Source organism: Lagenorhynchus albirostris, chromosome 13, assembly GCF_949774975.1.
Source record: "Lagenorhynchus albirostris chromosome 13, mLagAlb1.1, whole genome shotgun sequence".
Taxonomy (NCBI): Eukaryota; Metazoa; Chordata; class Mammalia; order Artiodactyla; family Delphinidae; genus Lagenorhynchus; species Lagenorhynchus albirostris.
Window position 1 is genome coordinate 60,066,629 of NC_083107.1, and position 18,226 is coordinate 60,084,854.

At 40.1% G+C, this 18,226-nt stretch overlaps 2 protein-coding genes across 3 annotated transcripts in view; one reads left to right on the forward strand and one right to left on the reverse strand.

Moving 5' to 3' along the window:
- Positions 1–6,936, forward strand: part of EIF2AK2 (eukaryotic translation initiation factor 2 alpha kinase 2) — a 43,568-nt gene extending 36,632 nt beyond the window's left edge. The window contains exon 18 of the mRNA XM_060169786.1: positions 770–6,936. The gene's annotated coding sequence lies outside the window, so the exon portion shown is untranslated. The remainder of the gene's footprint in view (positions 1–769) is intronic.
- GPATCH11 (G-patch domain containing 11) lies at positions 4,849–18,148 on the reverse strand. 2 transcript variants are annotated; one of them, XR_009544209.1, is made up of 10 exons: positions 17,993–18,148; positions 14,262–14,333; positions 13,117–13,343; positions 12,251–12,292; positions 11,353–11,473; positions 11,141–11,231; positions 9,013–9,129; positions 8,023–8,104; positions 6,775–7,310; positions 4,849–5,236 (listed from the first exon to the last, which is right to left on the reverse strand). XR_009544209.1 is itself a non-coding variant. In XM_060169787.1 (9 exons), the coding sequence occupies exons 2-9, from the start codon at positions 14,318–14,320 to the stop codon at positions 7,255–7,257; spliced, it is 795 nt and encodes a 264-aa protein (XP_060025770.1). In that variant the 5' UTR covers positions 14,321–14,333; positions 17,993–18,148; the 3' UTR covers positions 4,849–7,254. The 2 variants fall into 2 exon arrangements, 1 of the variants encoding a protein (XP_060025770.1); XM_060169787.1 differs by having other exon boundaries at positions 4,849–7,310.
- Between the last annotated feature and the right edge of the window lie 78 nt (positions 18,149–18,226).

Below are 18,226 nucleotides of genomic sequence, written 5' to 3' on the forward strand. Positions count from 1 at the left end.
AATGACCAAATGCAATGACCAAATGCAATGCTTGAATCTTGATTGTATACTGGATATAAAAAAAAAGAAAAACCCAGAAAATAGCTATAAAAGACATTTTTCAGGTAATTGAGAACATTTGAATATAGACTGCATATTAAATGATGTTATAGAATAATTGATAATTTTCTTAGGTGTGATAATGATATTATGGTCATGCCAGAAAATGTCTTATTCCTAGGCAATGCATGCAGAAATACTTAGGGGTGAAGTGGCATGACATATGCAACTTCCAAATGTTCAGCAAAAATCAATGATAATACATATATATATAGGAAGATAGTACATATATATATAGAAAGAGAGAGAGGAAATGTGGCAAAATGTTAACAGTTGAAAAATTGATAAATCTAGGTGGACAATATAGAAGTGTTTTTTTGTATTATTCTTGGAGCTTTTCTGTAGGTTTGAAATTTTTCTGGGTGGAGAGAAATCTTTTTTAAGAAACTGATATTATCTGGATTTGATGAATAAGGCTAAACTCAAAAGAAAAACCAATGAATGTGGCAAATTAGTGTGAATGTGGCCTTATTTTTACCTTCTTTCATTTTTTAAATTTAAGTATAGTTGATTTGCATTATTATATTAGTTTCAAGTGTACAACATAGTGATTGAATACTTTTATATATCCTTCTCTCACTTTAATATTTCTACTACTATGAAGTAAATAAAGCATCCCTTGATGCTTTTATTTATTTGAGTATATATTTTCTCAGCCTCAAAACTATAGTAAATAAAAAGTATCCTCAGGCTTCCCTGGTGGCGCAGTGGTTAAGAATCCGCGTGCCAATGCAGGGGACACGGGTTCAAGCCCTGGTCCGGGAAGATCCCACATGCCGTGGAGCTACTAAGCCCATGCGCCACAACTACTGAGGCTGAGCTATAGAGCCCGCAAGCCACAACTACTGAGCCCGCGTGCCACAACTACTGAAGCCCACGTGCCTAGAGCCCAAGTCCCTCAACAAGAGAAGCCACCACAATGAGAAGCCCATGCACCGCAATGAAGAGTATCCCCCGCTCGCTACAACTAGAGAAAGCCTGCACACAGCAACAAAGACCCAACGCGGCCAAAATTAAATAAATTAAAAAAAAAAGTACCCTCTTATCAGAGGAGGAGAGGGGCAAAGGCCAGGGACCTTATTTGCTAATTAAAACATACATACATGCAGAGATTTTGAAGAGCTATTGTGACCTAGCTGCTTCACTAGAAACAGAACTTCTAGGAAATTTTTATTACTAACCACACATATATTTTTTATTAAATGTGCACATATTTAACATAGGTACATATATATGTAGCTTACTCAGAGCATGTATGTTATTTGTGTTAGGTATATTTAGTATAAATACACATATAAAGTGTGTGTGTTTGTGTGTATGGCCAGCTATATAATTTGTGGGACCCAATGCAAAATGAAAATGTGAGGCCCTTGTTCAAAAATTAACATGGCGCCTTATGCAACCACACAGGTTGCGTGTCTATGAAGTCAGACTTGCGTGTACATACACATGTGTATACACACATATATACATACATGCACACCTATGTATGAAATGTTTAGAAGTCTAAAAGCAAGCTTTTCCCAGACTCCATCATCCAGTGTACCTACCTGAGAGAGAAACTCATAGCATCTATTTCCCACTTGAGTGTTCAGCATAGCTTGAGGTTCTTGGCATGCTAACTTTTTCATTATGAATGTGGAATGATTTCAATATTATTCATATTTTAATACGTTTTTGTGTTAAAACATACACAAAAACAGAGACTAGAATAATGATACTCTGTGTACTCATTACCCAGCTTCAACAGCTATCAATATTCTGTCTTTCCTGTTTCATTTACCCCTCCTTTTAAAAAATGTCTTTTGCTGGAGGATTTTAAATTTCAGGCATTGTATCATTTCACTTGTAAATACTTAAAGATGTATTTCTAACAGATCTTTTTAATTTTAACCAAACCACATCATTGTCACTCAACAAATTAATAAGATTTTCTTAACTATCATGTAATAATCAGCCTGTACTGAGTTTTCGTATGTCAAAAATGTCTTTCTGTAGATTGTTTAAGTCAGGATCCAACATTTCATTTAGTTGGTATGTCTCTTTTACTCTATAACATCCACCTCGTTTTTAACTTCTTTCCTCTTGCCATTTATTTGAGGAAGGAGTAGGTCACATATCCTACAGAATTTCCTTCACTTAGGATTTGGCTGATGGTATCCCCATGGTGTCTAGTTAGATCTAGAAACTTGATTTGATTCTGTTCTGAAATTTTTTTCTGAGAATACTCCTAGGTGATACTATATACCTTCTTTTGCTTCACTTCAGGAGGAACATGATGTCTGGTTGTTCTGCTTTCGGTGATTTTAAGTTTGGTCGGTGGCTTGTGGTGGTGTCATCTACTATGATCAGTCTTCCTTGTCAATCTTTCACCTAATGGTGTTAGCAGCCATTGATGATTATTGCCTGGATCCATTATTTCATTAGGGGTTGCAAAATAGTGATTTTTGGATTCTATCAAACCTCTCACATTTATCATCTGTGATTCTTCTATGAAGAACTTTCCCTAAAGTTGAATGGGACAGATGGGATAAATATTTATTAATTTTTAGAATGAAGTGGCATCCCAGTAACGTCCAAAGGTGACAAAGAGGTTTTTTTTTTTTTAGGCAGGAGTGTGATCCAACCTATACTTTGAAAGTGTTCAGACTGGGTTGGAGCAGGAAAAGACTATATTTGAAAGGTCAGAAGTCCGAGAGGCTAAGAGGGCCTGAACAATGGGAGGGGACAGAACCAAGAGGAGCTGGCAACTGACTGGATGTGAGGATTTAGGGAAATGTAAGCATCAGAGATTACCTCTAGGTTGGTTGGATGGTGAGTGCCAGGAGTATGATGCCATTAAAGAAGGTACAAATCTCAATCAAATTAACCCCGTCAAAGAGCCATGCATATTTCAGAGATATTTTGTCTCACACAGTTTTTAGTTAGAATTTAAGCCAATAGTGGGGCTGCTTTTCACATGTCAACAAGGTGAGGGGGAGCAGATTTGGGAGGTAAAACACTAGATCTCATTTGGAGATGCCAAGTTGGAGGTACTGCCATAAATTCAGGGGAGGGTGAAGAGCAGACTCTAGGAAATGCAGGAGAGGAACTTGAGAGAAGGGATGAACTGGAATCATACACAGAAGAGATGTGTATGTTATCTGGAGGTAAGCCCTGATGCTTAACTTTGAATCCAAGGGATTGCCCAGGGAGAGATTACATAGAGGAGAGGGCTCAGAAACAAAAGCACAGCAGACACCTCCATTTAGATATTTACTCTTTATATCATGTCAGTCCACTCCCTACGTCTGTGACCGTGAGCTATCCCAGTCACGACATGTCTTCAGGATGGTCACAGATGCAGGGACTACAGTTGATAGATGTACAGAGGCCCCACTGTTGGCTTACACTCTGACTAAAAACCGTGTAATGGGTGAAACTCTGAGGCAAATCAGATATCTCTCAAATATGTGTGGCTCTTGAGGGGTCAGTTTGATTGAGACCTGTATTGGTTTTCTAGGGCTGCTGTAACCAGTGACCACAAAACTGATGACTGAAAGTGACACACATTTATTCTCTTACAGTTCAGGAGGCCTGAAGTCTGAAATGGGTTTCACTGGGCTCAAGTCAAAGTGTTGGCAGGGCTGTGCTCCTCTGGGGGCTCCCGTTCTGCATCTCACATTCAGCATTACCTGAATAGGCCCCAGCCACACAGGTCTGTTCAGGGTCACCTCAATAGGCTTTTGTGCTCAGTGGCACTCGGCTATGGTTTCTACCTGAAATTCCCTTCAATCTTTTTTTTAAGTAACAGCTTTATTGAGACATAATTCACATACCATAAAATTCACCCCATTTAAAGTATACAGTTCAATGGTGTTTAGTATATTCAGAGTTGTGCAACCATCACCACAATCAATTTTTAAACATTTTTGTCACTCCAAAAAGAAACCCTGTACCCATTAGCAGCCATTCCTCATCTTCCTCCAACTCTAGGCAACCACCAATCTACTTTCTATCTCCATAGACTTGCCTATTCTGGACATTTTGTGTAAATGGAATCATACAGTATGTGGTCTTTTTCACTTAGTATGTTTTCATCTGTGGTATAGCATGGATGGAAATTCCTTTCCCTTTTATTGCCAAATGATATTCAGTTATATGGATATATCACATTTAATTCACCTATTCATCAGCTGATGGACATTTAGGTTTCTACTTTCTGGCTAGTATGAATAATGTTGCAATGAATATTGGTGTATGAGTTTTATCTGGACACGGTTCCATTTCTCTTGGGTATAACTTAAGAGTGGAAATGCTGGGTCATATTGTAACGCCTTCCTCATAACTGCATATCAAAGTTATGCTGAAAGCCCAAATTCAGTGCTGCTACCATAGTGTTCTACCATCTCCCACTCGGAATGAAACTTCTCCCTAATACTTCAGTTATTTAGTTCTTCAGCATTGTACCTACCAGTTTGCTTTGGAGCTCAGTTATTCCTGCATGGGTGTTTCCCTCCTTGTAAATTTCTGGAAAGCAGGGACAGGCTCTCTCATTTTGATTTGCCCCAAGGCAGCAAGTGTATTACCCTGCATTTAAGCAGGAACTCTATAAGTGCTTTTGAATTAGTAGGGAATAAAAGTGTTAAGAATTTCATATACTTGATCCTGCAAAATGTGTCTAATACTAAATAATAATAATGTTCACTGTAAAATTTCAACAATTAAATGTTGATAAATAACAAAGTAAAGGTGGGTATGGTAAACCAATTTAGTATATTAAAGTCTATTTATTTTGAATTTTAAAAGCTCCAGTATTTTGGGTTTATAAGTAGGAAAATGAAACATTTTAGAAATTCTAGATAGGACTCTGAAAATAAACATAGTACAATATAAACAAAAGTAAATGACAACAAGTAAATTTCTGGCCTCTGGCCTGGAAATGCAGACCACAACTCTGGTGGACTTATGGGTTCCATCAAGGTTATTCCTACATTCACAGCATATTTGTTCACAGACATATTCAAAATACTCTAGGCCACTGGGCAGGTTGCCCTACAGTCAGTAAGAGGAGAAAAGGAAGCCAGTTCCTAACTCCATTCTGTCTGAAATTATCCACATGGCGTTGGGTCTGTCCAAATGAATGTTGGTTTGTTGGCTGAAATGACAGGAAAGGATGTGACTATAATTCCAAGAAGAAGATATACTTTGTTTTAGCTGTTAATACAATGTTACGATTTTTTTAAATGGAAAAAGTAACTATCAGTTTTATCCAACTATATAAGCTCCAATATTTTATATATGTATTTATAGTCATAAAACTCATAATTCAGTTTCTAGATGAAGAACTGAGGCCCAGAAGTTAACTACGTTTTCAAGCTCTGCTGCATTTTATTTATTTATTTGATTGCATGGGGTCTTAGTTGAGGCAGGCAGCTTCCTTAGTTGTGGCATGTGAACTCTCAGTTGCGGCATGTGTGTGTTATCTAGTTCCCTGTCCAGGGCTCTAACCCCGGGCCCCTGTATTGGGAGCGTGGAGTCTTATCCACTGTGCCACCAGGAAGTCCCTCTGCTGCATTTTAGAATCAAGGGTAGTGATACACAGGCCACAGTGACCAATTACATCAGAATCTCTGGAGGTGGGACCTTTGTAATATCATGTTTTTTAAAGCTCCCCAAGTTAGACTTTAGAACAAGTGAACTAGGTCAAATTAGGTCAGAGGCTAATACAACTCATACCATTGATTATCTTAATTTGGGCAAGTGTAGGTTAGCTTCTGCTATGTTGTCAGGTATGCTGTTTATAATAAAAAGAGGCTGATCTCTTGCTCAATGCTACTGAAAGGTGAGCTGTAAAACTGTACAGATGAGGTCACAACTTGATCCGAAGAACAGTCATGCTCTAGTTTAACCTAGAGCGCTAGTTCTCATCCACAGGTGATAATCAGACACATTCTTAGAACTTTAAAATAAATAGATATCCAGAAACTATCCTAGACTAGCTGAATCAAGTCACTAAGGGTGGCACCTGAGCTTGTGAACTTTAAAAAAGTTCATGATTTTGATGCCCAAACTTAGATGGAGCTCTCTAGAGATGTGCCACATGGTATGTCTTTAGCTATATCTGGTTAAATTATAGGGAAGCAGAACTCAGCTTAAGACAGAAAAATAACTTTTAAAATGACTTAGAGCTACCCAGCAATGCAACAGTCCATTTTAAAGCAGTGAGCTCTCTGTGACTGGAGGAATAAAGGCAGAGGTTGGATTAGCACCTGCTAGGAATGTTGTCAAAGGGATTAAGAAGTTGGATCACCTGATATTTAAGGTTACTCCTAATGATTGTTTCTTTAGCCAAAATGGGCAATTGTTCACTTATAATGGATATACACATTGCTATAAAAACTCAACGATTTTACGGAATATCATCACTACTTTGTTTCTAAAACTGATTAGAATTAAGTACTATTAATGGAACCTTGCCTCTGACATTACTCTTACTGAGGGGAATACTTTTCCCCTCCTTCTCATGCTTGCATGAAGGGAACTTCTTGCTCCTTGGAAGAGAGAAGTGTGGGAACAAGCTCTGTGAACCTGTATTCATTCCGTCTCAACAGAGAGGTGTCTCATCTGATGAGTGATTTTGGGAAAAGGAACTGAGCATGTATGGCCCCACCCCTGAGGGGTTGGTTCTCTCACCTTGAAAGCTAATGGTCTCCTAATGCAAAGATGGGCTCTGTCCCTCCGAGGCAAGGTCGGCAGTTCTCTCTAACCAGGGAGATCTCGCAGGGAGCATGACTGGAGAACAAGTCAACTAGCTCTTTATTTCATTGATAATAAAGCTGATATTTTGATCTCTAACTCCTATGTCTTATTTCTCAATTTGTTCCAAAGTGAATAAGAGAGTTGGTGTCCTTAAATTCCATAAACGTCACAAAAGAGTCATAAATTGTAATTGCCCATGTCTATAATACTTGTGTTCTGAAATGGCTTTCCATTATGTTTTTGAAGCCAGTGAACAATTATATTCTAAAGTACAAAGTACTTCTAATGTATAAAAACAATGAAACATATAAAGGCCCTCTTTCTTTACTGGTATCAAAAATTTGGAAATTCTAACTGCTCAACTGTCTAGGAAACAATAACATTTGCCAAGCTTCTACTTTATTGAGAATAATCTTAGTCATGATCTGCAGAAGTTGGTCCTGGGCAATTTGAAGACAGGTCTTCTTTATCTGTAATTTATGTGAGGAAAAGGAACAATTAATACAAATTGCATAGTATACTATTCTAGAAAATTATTTCAACATGACATGTATTTTGTAGCTGTGTTTGCTTCTTACTCTGCTAAACAAACCAGGAAAAGATACAACAATAACTCAAAATTCTTCACCTCTCATGTACAAAGTCCTTAAATTCAAGTTAGCAAAGCTGACTTGGGCAAGTGTGTTAGAAGAGAAAGCATTTGTGTCTGTTAAGACATTTGACACATTTTAAACCACTTCTTTCCTTACAATGAAAAAACAATGGAGTGGATTTCAACATTCTGATTTTTATGGTTCAGGGATAGTATTCTACCTAAATACAAAAAAATTAGTTCTAAAAATTTACGATATTTTTCAGGTAGCTGAAGAGTCATGGAAAATAAAGCATGAAAAAAATGCAACATCCTGAAGTGATTAAAAACTCTATTTCTTTTGAAATAGAAGACTGAAAAATTCCCTTCTGCACATTCAGTTTCTGAAAAGTTAAAAGCACCTTTAATCAACCCTCAATTATTTCTCTGTCCACTATTTCTTTAAAGCATTCATCCAACATGGCCATTTGGAGGGAATAAAAAAATTTCCATTGTCTATGGGAAATGTGACTTTCATAAAAAATCAAAGCTAAAATCAATGTTTTGTGTTTGTACTCAATATTTTTAAAAAGTATAAAGTATCTTCTTACCTTCATAGGCTGTTCCACACCAAATACAATACAGATGTTCTTCTCTTAAATAACTAGTCAATATTTGTAATTTTTCCAGTACCTAGGTATAGGATACAAGCATATTAATAGTTCACATTGAACAGAATCTTGGTTTTCGGGTCTCTCAGATCATGCTGAATTACCCTAAGGCCCTAAATCTTCTACTACACGCTCAACCAGTTAGAAGAGGTGTCAAGGGCAGAATATATTAGAACATGTCCCAGTTTACCAGTTACCCTATTTTCACATCTGTCAGACACAACAGAGACCCCTTGTTAACATTTCAACAATAGATCTTGGCTGGCTCTATTAGAATAAGCATCCTTTAAAGACCCCTTCTACTTTCAACAAATCTGGCTGAAACTGTCTCTCTCTACCACTAAAGTTCTCATCAATGGTCTCCCAGTTAAGTGGAACATATGGTTTTCAAATTGTGAACGTCTCCTACATACTCTTTTATACAAAGTAACCATAGAAATGTGTATTCTTTCCTTGAATAATCTCTACTTCCTTTGAATTGTGTTTTTTTCCTTTGTTTTGTTTGTGGGTGGGGGAGGGAGGTACTCAATCACTTCCAGGAGTTCAGCAGGAAACAAGGTAGAAATTAACATAAGTTACATTTGCGGCTAATCCATCATCCAAACTAAAACTGAGGTGAGAGGGTAGACTGAAGCTAACGGGGAAAATTATATTAAGTTTTGCTCTGGGGTTCATGAAATAAACCTGTAATGCAGTGGTTCTCAAGGGGTGATTTTTTCCCCTCGGGGGAAAATGTAGTAATGTCTGAAGACGTTTTCCGTTGTCACAAGGGGGAAGTGCAATGGACATCTGGTGGGTGGAGGCCACAGATGCTCTCAGATATCTCACAATGCACAGAACGGCCCCCGACAACAAACAACTGCCCAGTTCAAAATGTTAATCGTGCCAAGGCTGAGACAGCTGGCTTACGGAACTGGTCCCAACACATACACTTAAGTCTTCACTCTTATATTCATCTTCATCTTGTTCTTTTTCTTCCTCTTCCTCTTCTTCAGTTTCCTCTTCAAGCCTCAACCAGTACCATGCCTCCCTGGGAACCTGAATATTCTGAAAATGTAGAATTATTCCCAATTAAACACAGCTAAACATAACTCTTATCACAAGTATGCTCCTGTCAACATGAATTCATTCTCTCAATTAAATATTTACTGAGTGCTGCTTTAAGAGTAAAGCACTATGAACTATGGGGATGCAAAACCCAGTTAGAATACTGCCTCCCAGGTGCTGACAATCTAGTAGGGAAAAGAAGCTATGGGTATAAGTAGCTTAATGGGCATAAAATGATACATATCAGTGAGGAAATCTTAAGTATCACAACACATATTCAAAATAATGTCCTATGGAAATAGAGAAAAGAGAGATTGCTTCCAGCAATCTATTTACATATGAAGGGAATTTTACAAACATTTTTGAGACTTTTGTTTTTAATTGAAGGAAACTTTTTTATTCTTTTTTTAAAAAAAAATATTTATTTATTTTTTTGGCTGCATTGGGTCTTCGTTGCTGCGAGTGGGCTTTCTCTAGTTGCGGCGAGCAGGGGCTACTCTTCATTGCGGTGCGAGCGCTTCTCACTGCGGTGGCTTCTCTTGTTGAGGAGCACGGGCTCTAGGCACGCAGGCTTCAGTAGTTGTGGCTCACGGGCTCTCGAGCACAGGCTTAGTAATTGTGGCACACGGGCTTAGTTGCTCTGCAGCATGTGGAATCTTCCCGGACCAGGGATTGAACCCATGTCCCCTGCAATGGCAGGCAGATTCTTAATCATTGCACCACCACGGAAGTCCCCATTTTTGAGACTTTATTTTATTTTATTTATTTATTTTTAAAATAAATAAATAAATTTATTTATTTTGGCTGCGTTGGGTCTTCGTTGCTGCGGGCGGGCTTTCTCTAGTTGCGGCGAGCGGGGCTACTCTTCATTGTGGTGCGTGGGCTTCTCATTCCAGTGGCTTCTCTTGTTGAGGAGCACGGACTCTAGGCACGCAGGCTTCAGTAGTTGTGGCATGTGGGCTCAGCAGTTGTGGCTCGCAGGCTGCAGAGCACAGGCTCAGTAGTTGCGGTGCATGGGCTTAGTTGCTCTGTGGCATGTTGGTCTTCCCAGACCAGGGCTCGAACCCGTGTCCCCTGCATTGGCAGGTGGATTCTTAACCACTGTGCCACCAGGGAAGCCCCCCACTTTTATCTATCTATCTATCTATCTATCTATCTATTTATTTATGGCTGTGTTGGGTCTTTGTTGCTGCAGGCGGGCTTTCTCTAGTGGCAAGCGGGGCTACTCTTCATTGTGGTGCGCGGGCTTCTCATTGCGGTGGCTTCTCTTTGTTGTGGAGCACGGGCCCTAGAGCGTGCAGGCTTCAGTAGTTGTAGCACACAGGCTCAGTGGTTGTGGCTCATGGGCTGTAGAGCACAGGCTCAGTAGTTGTGGAGCACGGGCTTAGTTGCTCTGCGGCATGTGGGATCTTCCCGGACCAGGGCTCGAACCCGTGTCCCCTGCATTGGCAGGTGGATTCTTAACCACTGCACCACCAGGGAAGTCCAAAGCCCTCCATTTTTGAGACTTTAAATGAAGTTATTTTATTTTGATAGTAATTGAACCATCAAAATAAAAAAGAAATGAAATCAAATCAAAAATTGAATTTTAAGAACCATTCAAATCTGAACTAGATAGTAGTCTACCATGATTTTACTAGTTAGAGACACATATGGTATTGGATATGGACTGAAAATAGGCTATTCTGGTTAACCGAATATCCTGGTGAACAGAATTTCCACACATAATAGCCCTGAGTAATCAATATTCAAATAAGTGGAGAACAGTTAAGTGTAAAAATGGTAATTTACCCATAGAGGATAATTCAGACTACTCAGGTTCCAGCAGAGAACAAGTCATTATTATGAGTATCAGTTATCATAGATCAATAATGCATCTTAAATGAAAGCTTTAGATACACCAGGCTTGGAGTTCTCTCTTTCTCTCTCTCTTTTTAACAATAAAAATACACAGCAAATCACACTGGGTGCCAAAACACTTTACCAAACTGAAAGCAGGTAAAAGGCTTACCTTCTGAGTATCCAACTGTTGACAGGCTCTCTGGCTTCTTCTAAGATCTCCTTCTAGCTTCATTTCATCTTGCTTATTTTTAAGTCGCATTCTGATTCAAAGAAAAAAATAGTACACTAGAGGTCTGTGCTCTCTTCATCCATTTTATATGTCCAAGTACCAGAAAACATACCACAATAAAGAAAAGGTGAAACTATAAACTGCTAAAATACCGAAACTGTTCTGCAGCTCTTTCTTCAACTTCTTTTTTCATGTGAATCTTTCTTCTGTAGCTTTCCAATTTTTCCTCTGCTTTCCGTTTTAGTAATGCCTCATGACCAATGCCACTTTTTCCTGCTCAAACAGGAAACACTGATGAGAAATGTACTGACTTTATATTTCAAAACATGACAACTTAAAATTTCTTTTTCTGGCCACACCTTGTGGCTTGTGGGTTCCTAGTTCCCCAACCAGGGATTGAACCCGAGCCCTAGGCAGTGAAAGCGCCAAGTCCTAACTGTTGGACTGCCAGGGAATTCCCTAAATACTTACAGATTAAATGCAATTCTAATTTGAGTACAGTCACTCAAAATCATTTGATAAGAAGGATGGGAGAAAACACTAGAGATTTTTTTTAACCCAAACACATAATTTGATTTTTACAAAGATCATTGGTCTGATCTAATAAGATGGTAATACTATACACATTTTTTTAAAATTGGGAAAACAGTATCAACTGTCATACTTACATATAAATATGCTGAACAAATAAAGTATATATTTTTTCTCTTTAATTTGTCCAAAGTATTAAGAAAAACATTTAATGGATACATCTGTCTCAGGATACTTTTAGGACACTCAGTGGACAAAAATAGCTTTGTGTTGTTAATGGTTACAACACTTTTTCCCCTATTTTTATGATTAAAATTTTATTTTATACTGACTAAAACTTACTTGTATTTTTAGTTTAAAAGGTCTAGAAATTTAACTGAGAAACATTTTACTGAGGGTGTCTTATGATAAGAACTGTAACAGTACCACCATAAAAAAGTATTTATTAAGCAAATATATGTGCTAAATTTAAGTGTAAGTTGTTATTACTGGTAAATAGCCTCAAAAATAATTACATACCTGTTTTGACATTAAGAGGAATTGGTTCAACAATACCGTCTCCTAAAAAAAAAAATAGAGAACAAAACACAAACTACTTTAGAAATTCTTCCTCAAACTACAGGCAGGTGCAGTATGCAACTTTATAATGTTCTATACTTATCCCCTTCAGTTTCAATGATACTCAAAACTGTAACTGAACATCAACAATCAACTACCACCCTTGCCTTCAAATACTTAGTCCTCGATAAGGCTGATCCACAGCCTGCAACGCCACCTCAAGGTAGGAAGGATTTTAAGAAGTGAAAACACTGATATATATCCAGGAGGGTGGGAGCCACAAGAGAGAGCAAAGCCTTGCGAGGTGAAGGTCAAAGCAATGACAGTAAAGGAGAGGAGAGGAGGTAAACAGCTTACAGAAGCTACTATACGTATATGGCCTCTATCTCTTAATAAGCAATCTCATTCCTAAAAGAGAGGTGAGAACTGAGCTTCTCCAGCTGAGGGGTCACTCAGGCAGCTGCCACAGGTACAGAGCAAGCAGGGCAGAGTCCTGCCATCATCTTCGATGTTGCTTCACTGTCCTTCGGGCCACTGTACTTCTTAACCCTTCTCTTGTCACCATTCTTAGCTGCTGCCTCCATTGTAAGCCTCGTCCATCCCACTTGTTAGCGCCTTTGAGGCCGAGCTGGGCAGATAAGCAGCTCTTGATGGCACACGTCTAAAGTGCATGTGGGAAGATGGAAGTTCTCCATAAGCTTGCCAGCAACAGTAAGAGCCTAGGAAGCTTAAGTTGTTTCAATTTCTGTGTAGAGGGACAGAGATTAAAGAGTCATCACTGGTACTCATCAATAAATTACAGCTGTTTATTTCTGGCTGTGACTCACCACTTTTGCCGAGGGCCTGACCACTTTTATATCCCATCTTCTGGAGCAAAGCAAACCCTTTGTTTTCACAGCCTAGTGCATTCTTCAGTCCAATGTCACGTCTCTCTTGTTCTTCTTCTTTTAAACTCTTCCGCTTATTTTTCAAATTAGCTTCCTGTTGCTTTTCTTCTTTTCGATGGGCTTCTCGGATTTGCCTCAGCATTGGCAAGCCTGGTCTGATATCTTCTCTGAAGAATGAGGGAAAAGGTTATTTTGGACCAGTACATGGAAGTTTCTCATAGCTTTGCCACTTACTCACTTGACACTACTTAATATTTCAGTGCTACCTCTAGGAGCATCTTTGTTAGAACATAACCAGTGTCCTTTGAGAATGGCTGTGTTAGTTAAAATGATGAAGGCTGGTACCATATTGTAAGAAACTAAAAGTACAGAGTTGAAGAAATTAGAAATAGTAGGTTCAGACTAATTTTTCTAAGAGGTTGGCTATAATAAAAAGCAAAGCTGGACAGCAGGTATTAAGACGCGATGAGATGAAATGAAGTAAAACAGTAAATATCCTTGGAAGAGGGGAATAAAAAGAATCAAGGGCAGGAAAAAAACACCTAGCATTAAAAAGGAAGAAGAGATTTCTAGTATCTTTGTACTATAGACATGTAGGAAGTATTTCCATGAAGCAATAAGACTAACTTCCAACCTCACCTTTAAAATCAGTGGCATTGCTTAGGGCTTCCCTGGTGGCGCAGTGGTTGGGAGTCCGCCTGCCAATGCAGGGGACATGGGTTTGAGCCCTGGTCCGGTTGGATCCCACATGCCACAGAGCAACTGGGCCTGTGCACCACAGCTGCTGGGCCTGTGCTCTGGAGCTTGCATGCCACAACTACTGAACCCCACTTACCTGGAGCCCGTGCCCCGAAACGGGAGAGGCCACGGCAGTGAGAGGCCCACAAACTGCGGCAAGTAGTGGCCCCTGCTTACTGCAGCTGGAAGGGGGCTGCGCAGCAGCAAAGACCCAATGCAGCCAAAAATAAATAAATTAAATAAATAAATTTATAAAAAATAAAAATATATAAAATCAATGGCATTGCTGAAAAATCTCCACTAATGTCTTACACATATCATTTCATGGAGTGTGCATATTTACTTACTGGACATTAATGAAGGAATCAGACATATAGTCCTCCTCTTCTGCCATTTTCAACTTCATATGGCAAAACCATCTACAAATCAAATAGGATAAAGTAACGATTACTAATTTTCAGTTTACCAAAATGGAAATAAACCTGTATGCATTCCCAGCCATGACCTTTCTCTAGAGCTCTACTCCATATTCAAGTGTCCTTTTGACATCCTTCTGGGTGGAGCTCTCAAACTCAATAATCCAAACAACTCATTCTCTTCCCCCTCCCAAGACCTCCTTCATCCCTGTATTTCCAAATTAACGTCACCACTATCTCCCCCTTCCTGACCTCTTATAAACCTCTGTCAACTCCTCCTCCGTATTATCCCCCATAGGCATTTTTTCCTATAGTTGTGACCACTGCTTTCGTTCGGGCATTTTTTTCTCACCTGAACTATTACAACTGCTTCCTAATTGGTCTCATTGCCTTTGGCCTCTCCTCCTCCAACCCATCCTCTAGAACCTCTCCAGAGTGGTTTTTTAAAAACATGTCAGGTCATGTTACAGTTTCAAATCCTTCGTAAACTTTACCCTGTGGGCAGTGGAGGAACCATCATTTTCACGTGGTAGCCAGAGAGATCCTTCATAATCTGACCTCTGACTCTCCTCTAGGACTCATTAGTCACGCCACATGGTCTCTCTCATTGCCCTCTGAACACACCACAGACAGTTCCCTCCTCCTAGGCCTAGGCTACCCTCCTTCACAAAAGCCTGTCCTGACCACTTCAGGCCTCTCTCCACAGCACTTTATGTTCAAGCTGTTCATTTGTAACTTGATATAGTTAACGCTTCACTTATGTGGAAACACTTTTGAGGACAGTTTCTATCCAAAGTAGTTAAAATCATGTAATTATAAAGTACACTTCAAACTTTACTGTGTATATGAATTGCCCTGGGATCTTCTTAAAATGCAGAGTCTGATTCTGAGCTGGAGCTTGAGGTCCTGCATTTCTAACAGGCGCCCAGGTGCTGTCAATGCTGCTGGTCCAGTTCCTGGATACAAAAGTGGAGTCACTTGTTGCAGTGCACATATGCTGTTTTGGCCTGCTCACCATCCTTCCCTTTGGAAACCCGGCCTTCTGCCCTCCTTGTGGTTCTAGTGGAAGGTGGCAATCTTAGTACCATATACTCTCTTGGGCACAAGATGGCCAGTTATAGTACCTTATGTCCTAGCAAAGGCGAGGGGATGACCTAAACAGGGCAAGTAAGCATCTCTTTCCCTAATGATACGAATATATGGATCGCAGGGAAAAGAAGCTCTCTTTGTTGGGGTTTCTAAACTGGAAGTATGTGAAGCTGGGCTGTGGATGGCCATCTTCTTGGTCATTCGAAGAGATCCTGTTCTGCAGAATGAAGCCAGATAGAGACAGGCCTAAAGGCAATGAGTCTCCAACCCTAGTTCTCAAGGCCCTGATTCCTGCAGCTCTTTCTTTAATGCTATGACCTACCATTCTTCCCAGCTACATAGGCTGATAAGTTTCCTCATTATTTAAGCTTGTTTGAACAGGGGTTCTGTCAACTGTAACCAAAAGTCTGGACAATTACATCGGATGAAAACAGTATTACTGTACTGGTTTTTATATTTTTAATGTATATCTTCCCAACTAGGCTGTAAACCACAAAGATAAGTCCCCTGTATACCCTCTGCCTACCACTGTGTCCCAAACATCATAAATCCTCAGTGTTTAGCTATGATGAGGATAAGAAGGGTCTTTAATTATATTTCTGATTTTGTAGTAACGGAATACTTTCTTCCTGTGTCGCCATGTCTTCTTTTTTTAAAATCTTCTTGTAAATCTATCAATACAGAAAACTGCATAAAATAAATGTGTAGCTTAGTGCATTTTTATGAGGCAAACACTCTTATAACCATGTGGTAGCCTCCAAGATGGCCCCCAGTGATTTTTACCTCTTGGTTTTCAACATCCTTCCACAGTGAACGGGTTGACTTATGTAACCAACAGAATATTGAAGAAATGGTGGAGTGTGACTTCTTGGTCACAAAAGACACTACAGCTCTTAGATCACTCTAACTCTGAAGTTAGTTAGATCACTCCTTCTGAAGGAAGTCAGCTGTTATATAGTAAGGATATTTAAGCAGATCTATGGAGAAGTCCACGCAGGAGGAACTGAGGCCTCCTGTTGACAACAAGCACAAACTTGGGAGTGACATGAGTGAGTCACCTTGGAAATGGATCCTCCAGCCCCAGTCAAGCCTTCAGATGCTCACTGTGGGCTGGCATCTTCCTTACAACTTCTTTTTTTAATTTTAATTTTTTGATTGTTTATTACTTTTTGGCCCCGTGGTGCGGCATGTGGGAGCTCAGTTCCCCAAGCAGGGATCGAACCCACGCCCCCTGCACTGGAAGCACAGAGTCTTAACCACTGGACCACCAGGGAAGTCCCCATTACAACTTCTTAAATTCCAAGCTAAGTTAAACCACTAACAAACTCCTGACCCACAGAAACTGTGAGATAATAAACGATTATAGTTATTTCAAGTTGCTAAACTTGAATAATTTGTTCTACAGCAAAAGATAATAGAAATCATCACCCATATCAGCAGATAGAACCTTGTCAGCCCCCCAGAAGCCCTCCCTGTCCCCTACCCTATCACACGCCTTCCAGTCACTTCCTTTTCCTTATGGTTTCATCACCCACACATGCATCCTTAAACATTACAGCTTAGTTTTGCCTAATTTTCCTTTTATTATAATAGAATAAGTTAAAAGTATGTAAGATTATATCCAGCACTTGTGGTAATTCACCCACTGTCTCTAAACCTCAGATTCTTCATTTGTAATAACAGTATTTTTATATATAATGATCTAGCACCTACCGAGTGTATCAAACATTTTTATCCCATTTAATTACCATTAACCACTCTGTAAGGTACGGACAGTTAGTCCTGCTTTAATTAAGACTCAGTATGGCTAAATGACTTGCTCAACACCACAAAAAATCCAGGTCTCAGAGCTCTTTCTACTGCAAATAGGATTCGATTATTTTTAAGGGAACTACTTAGCTATAAAGTGCTATGCAGAGGGGTTACAGGTTTTTTAAACCCCCTTTTTATGGGTACACTATACTTTAGCATCATCTGTTCCCATAAGGATAAGGATAAACTTCACAAGGTGATAATCCTGGCAGAATGACGGTGGCTTGGATCACAGTGACAGCAGTGTAAGTGGTGAGAAATGATCGGATTCTGGGTATATTCTGAAGATAGAGGTAACGGGATTTGCTGCTGGATTGGCGGCGGGGTGGGAAAGATCGATGTCAAGGATTACTAAAAGGCTTTTGGTCTGAATACCTGGAAGAATGGAGTTACCAGTTTTTGAGAGCGGTTAGACTGTAGCATCAGGTTTTGTTTTTGTTTTGTTTTTTGGCAGATAGTGGACAGGGAGGTGGCAATAAGAGTGCTGCTTCACATGTACTGAGAGTCCCATTACACATCCAAGTGGAGAGATGGACTAAGTAGTTGGATGTACAGTAGAAAGGTGACAAGAAGCGCGTCAGACCCAAACACTCCTCTCAGGGGCCGCTGATCCCTTCCCTGTCGCGCCCCTCCCAGGTGCAAGCGTGCCACAGACGCGACCACTCACGGGTGGGAATATTGGTGATGGTGTGATGGGTAGTCACAGCCAGTGCACAGATCACCGCCCTTCATCATTTCACCAGGCGCCCACAGCTCCTTACCTGGCAGCTGTACTCTCCCCAGGCCAGCTCGCGAAAGCTAGCGCTGCGCAGACGCTCACCAACCTGCGCGGGACCTCTGGGCCTTCGCTCCCACCTGAGTTTCCGCGGCCAGTGTCAATTGGAAATTGGAGGCAGGCGGGGCCAGGCGGACGTGGTTAAGTGCGCTTGCGCAGGATCAGCCTTCTGCGCACGCGCTCTCCTCGCGCTTCCGGCTGGGAGAGGTGTGGGAGGCGG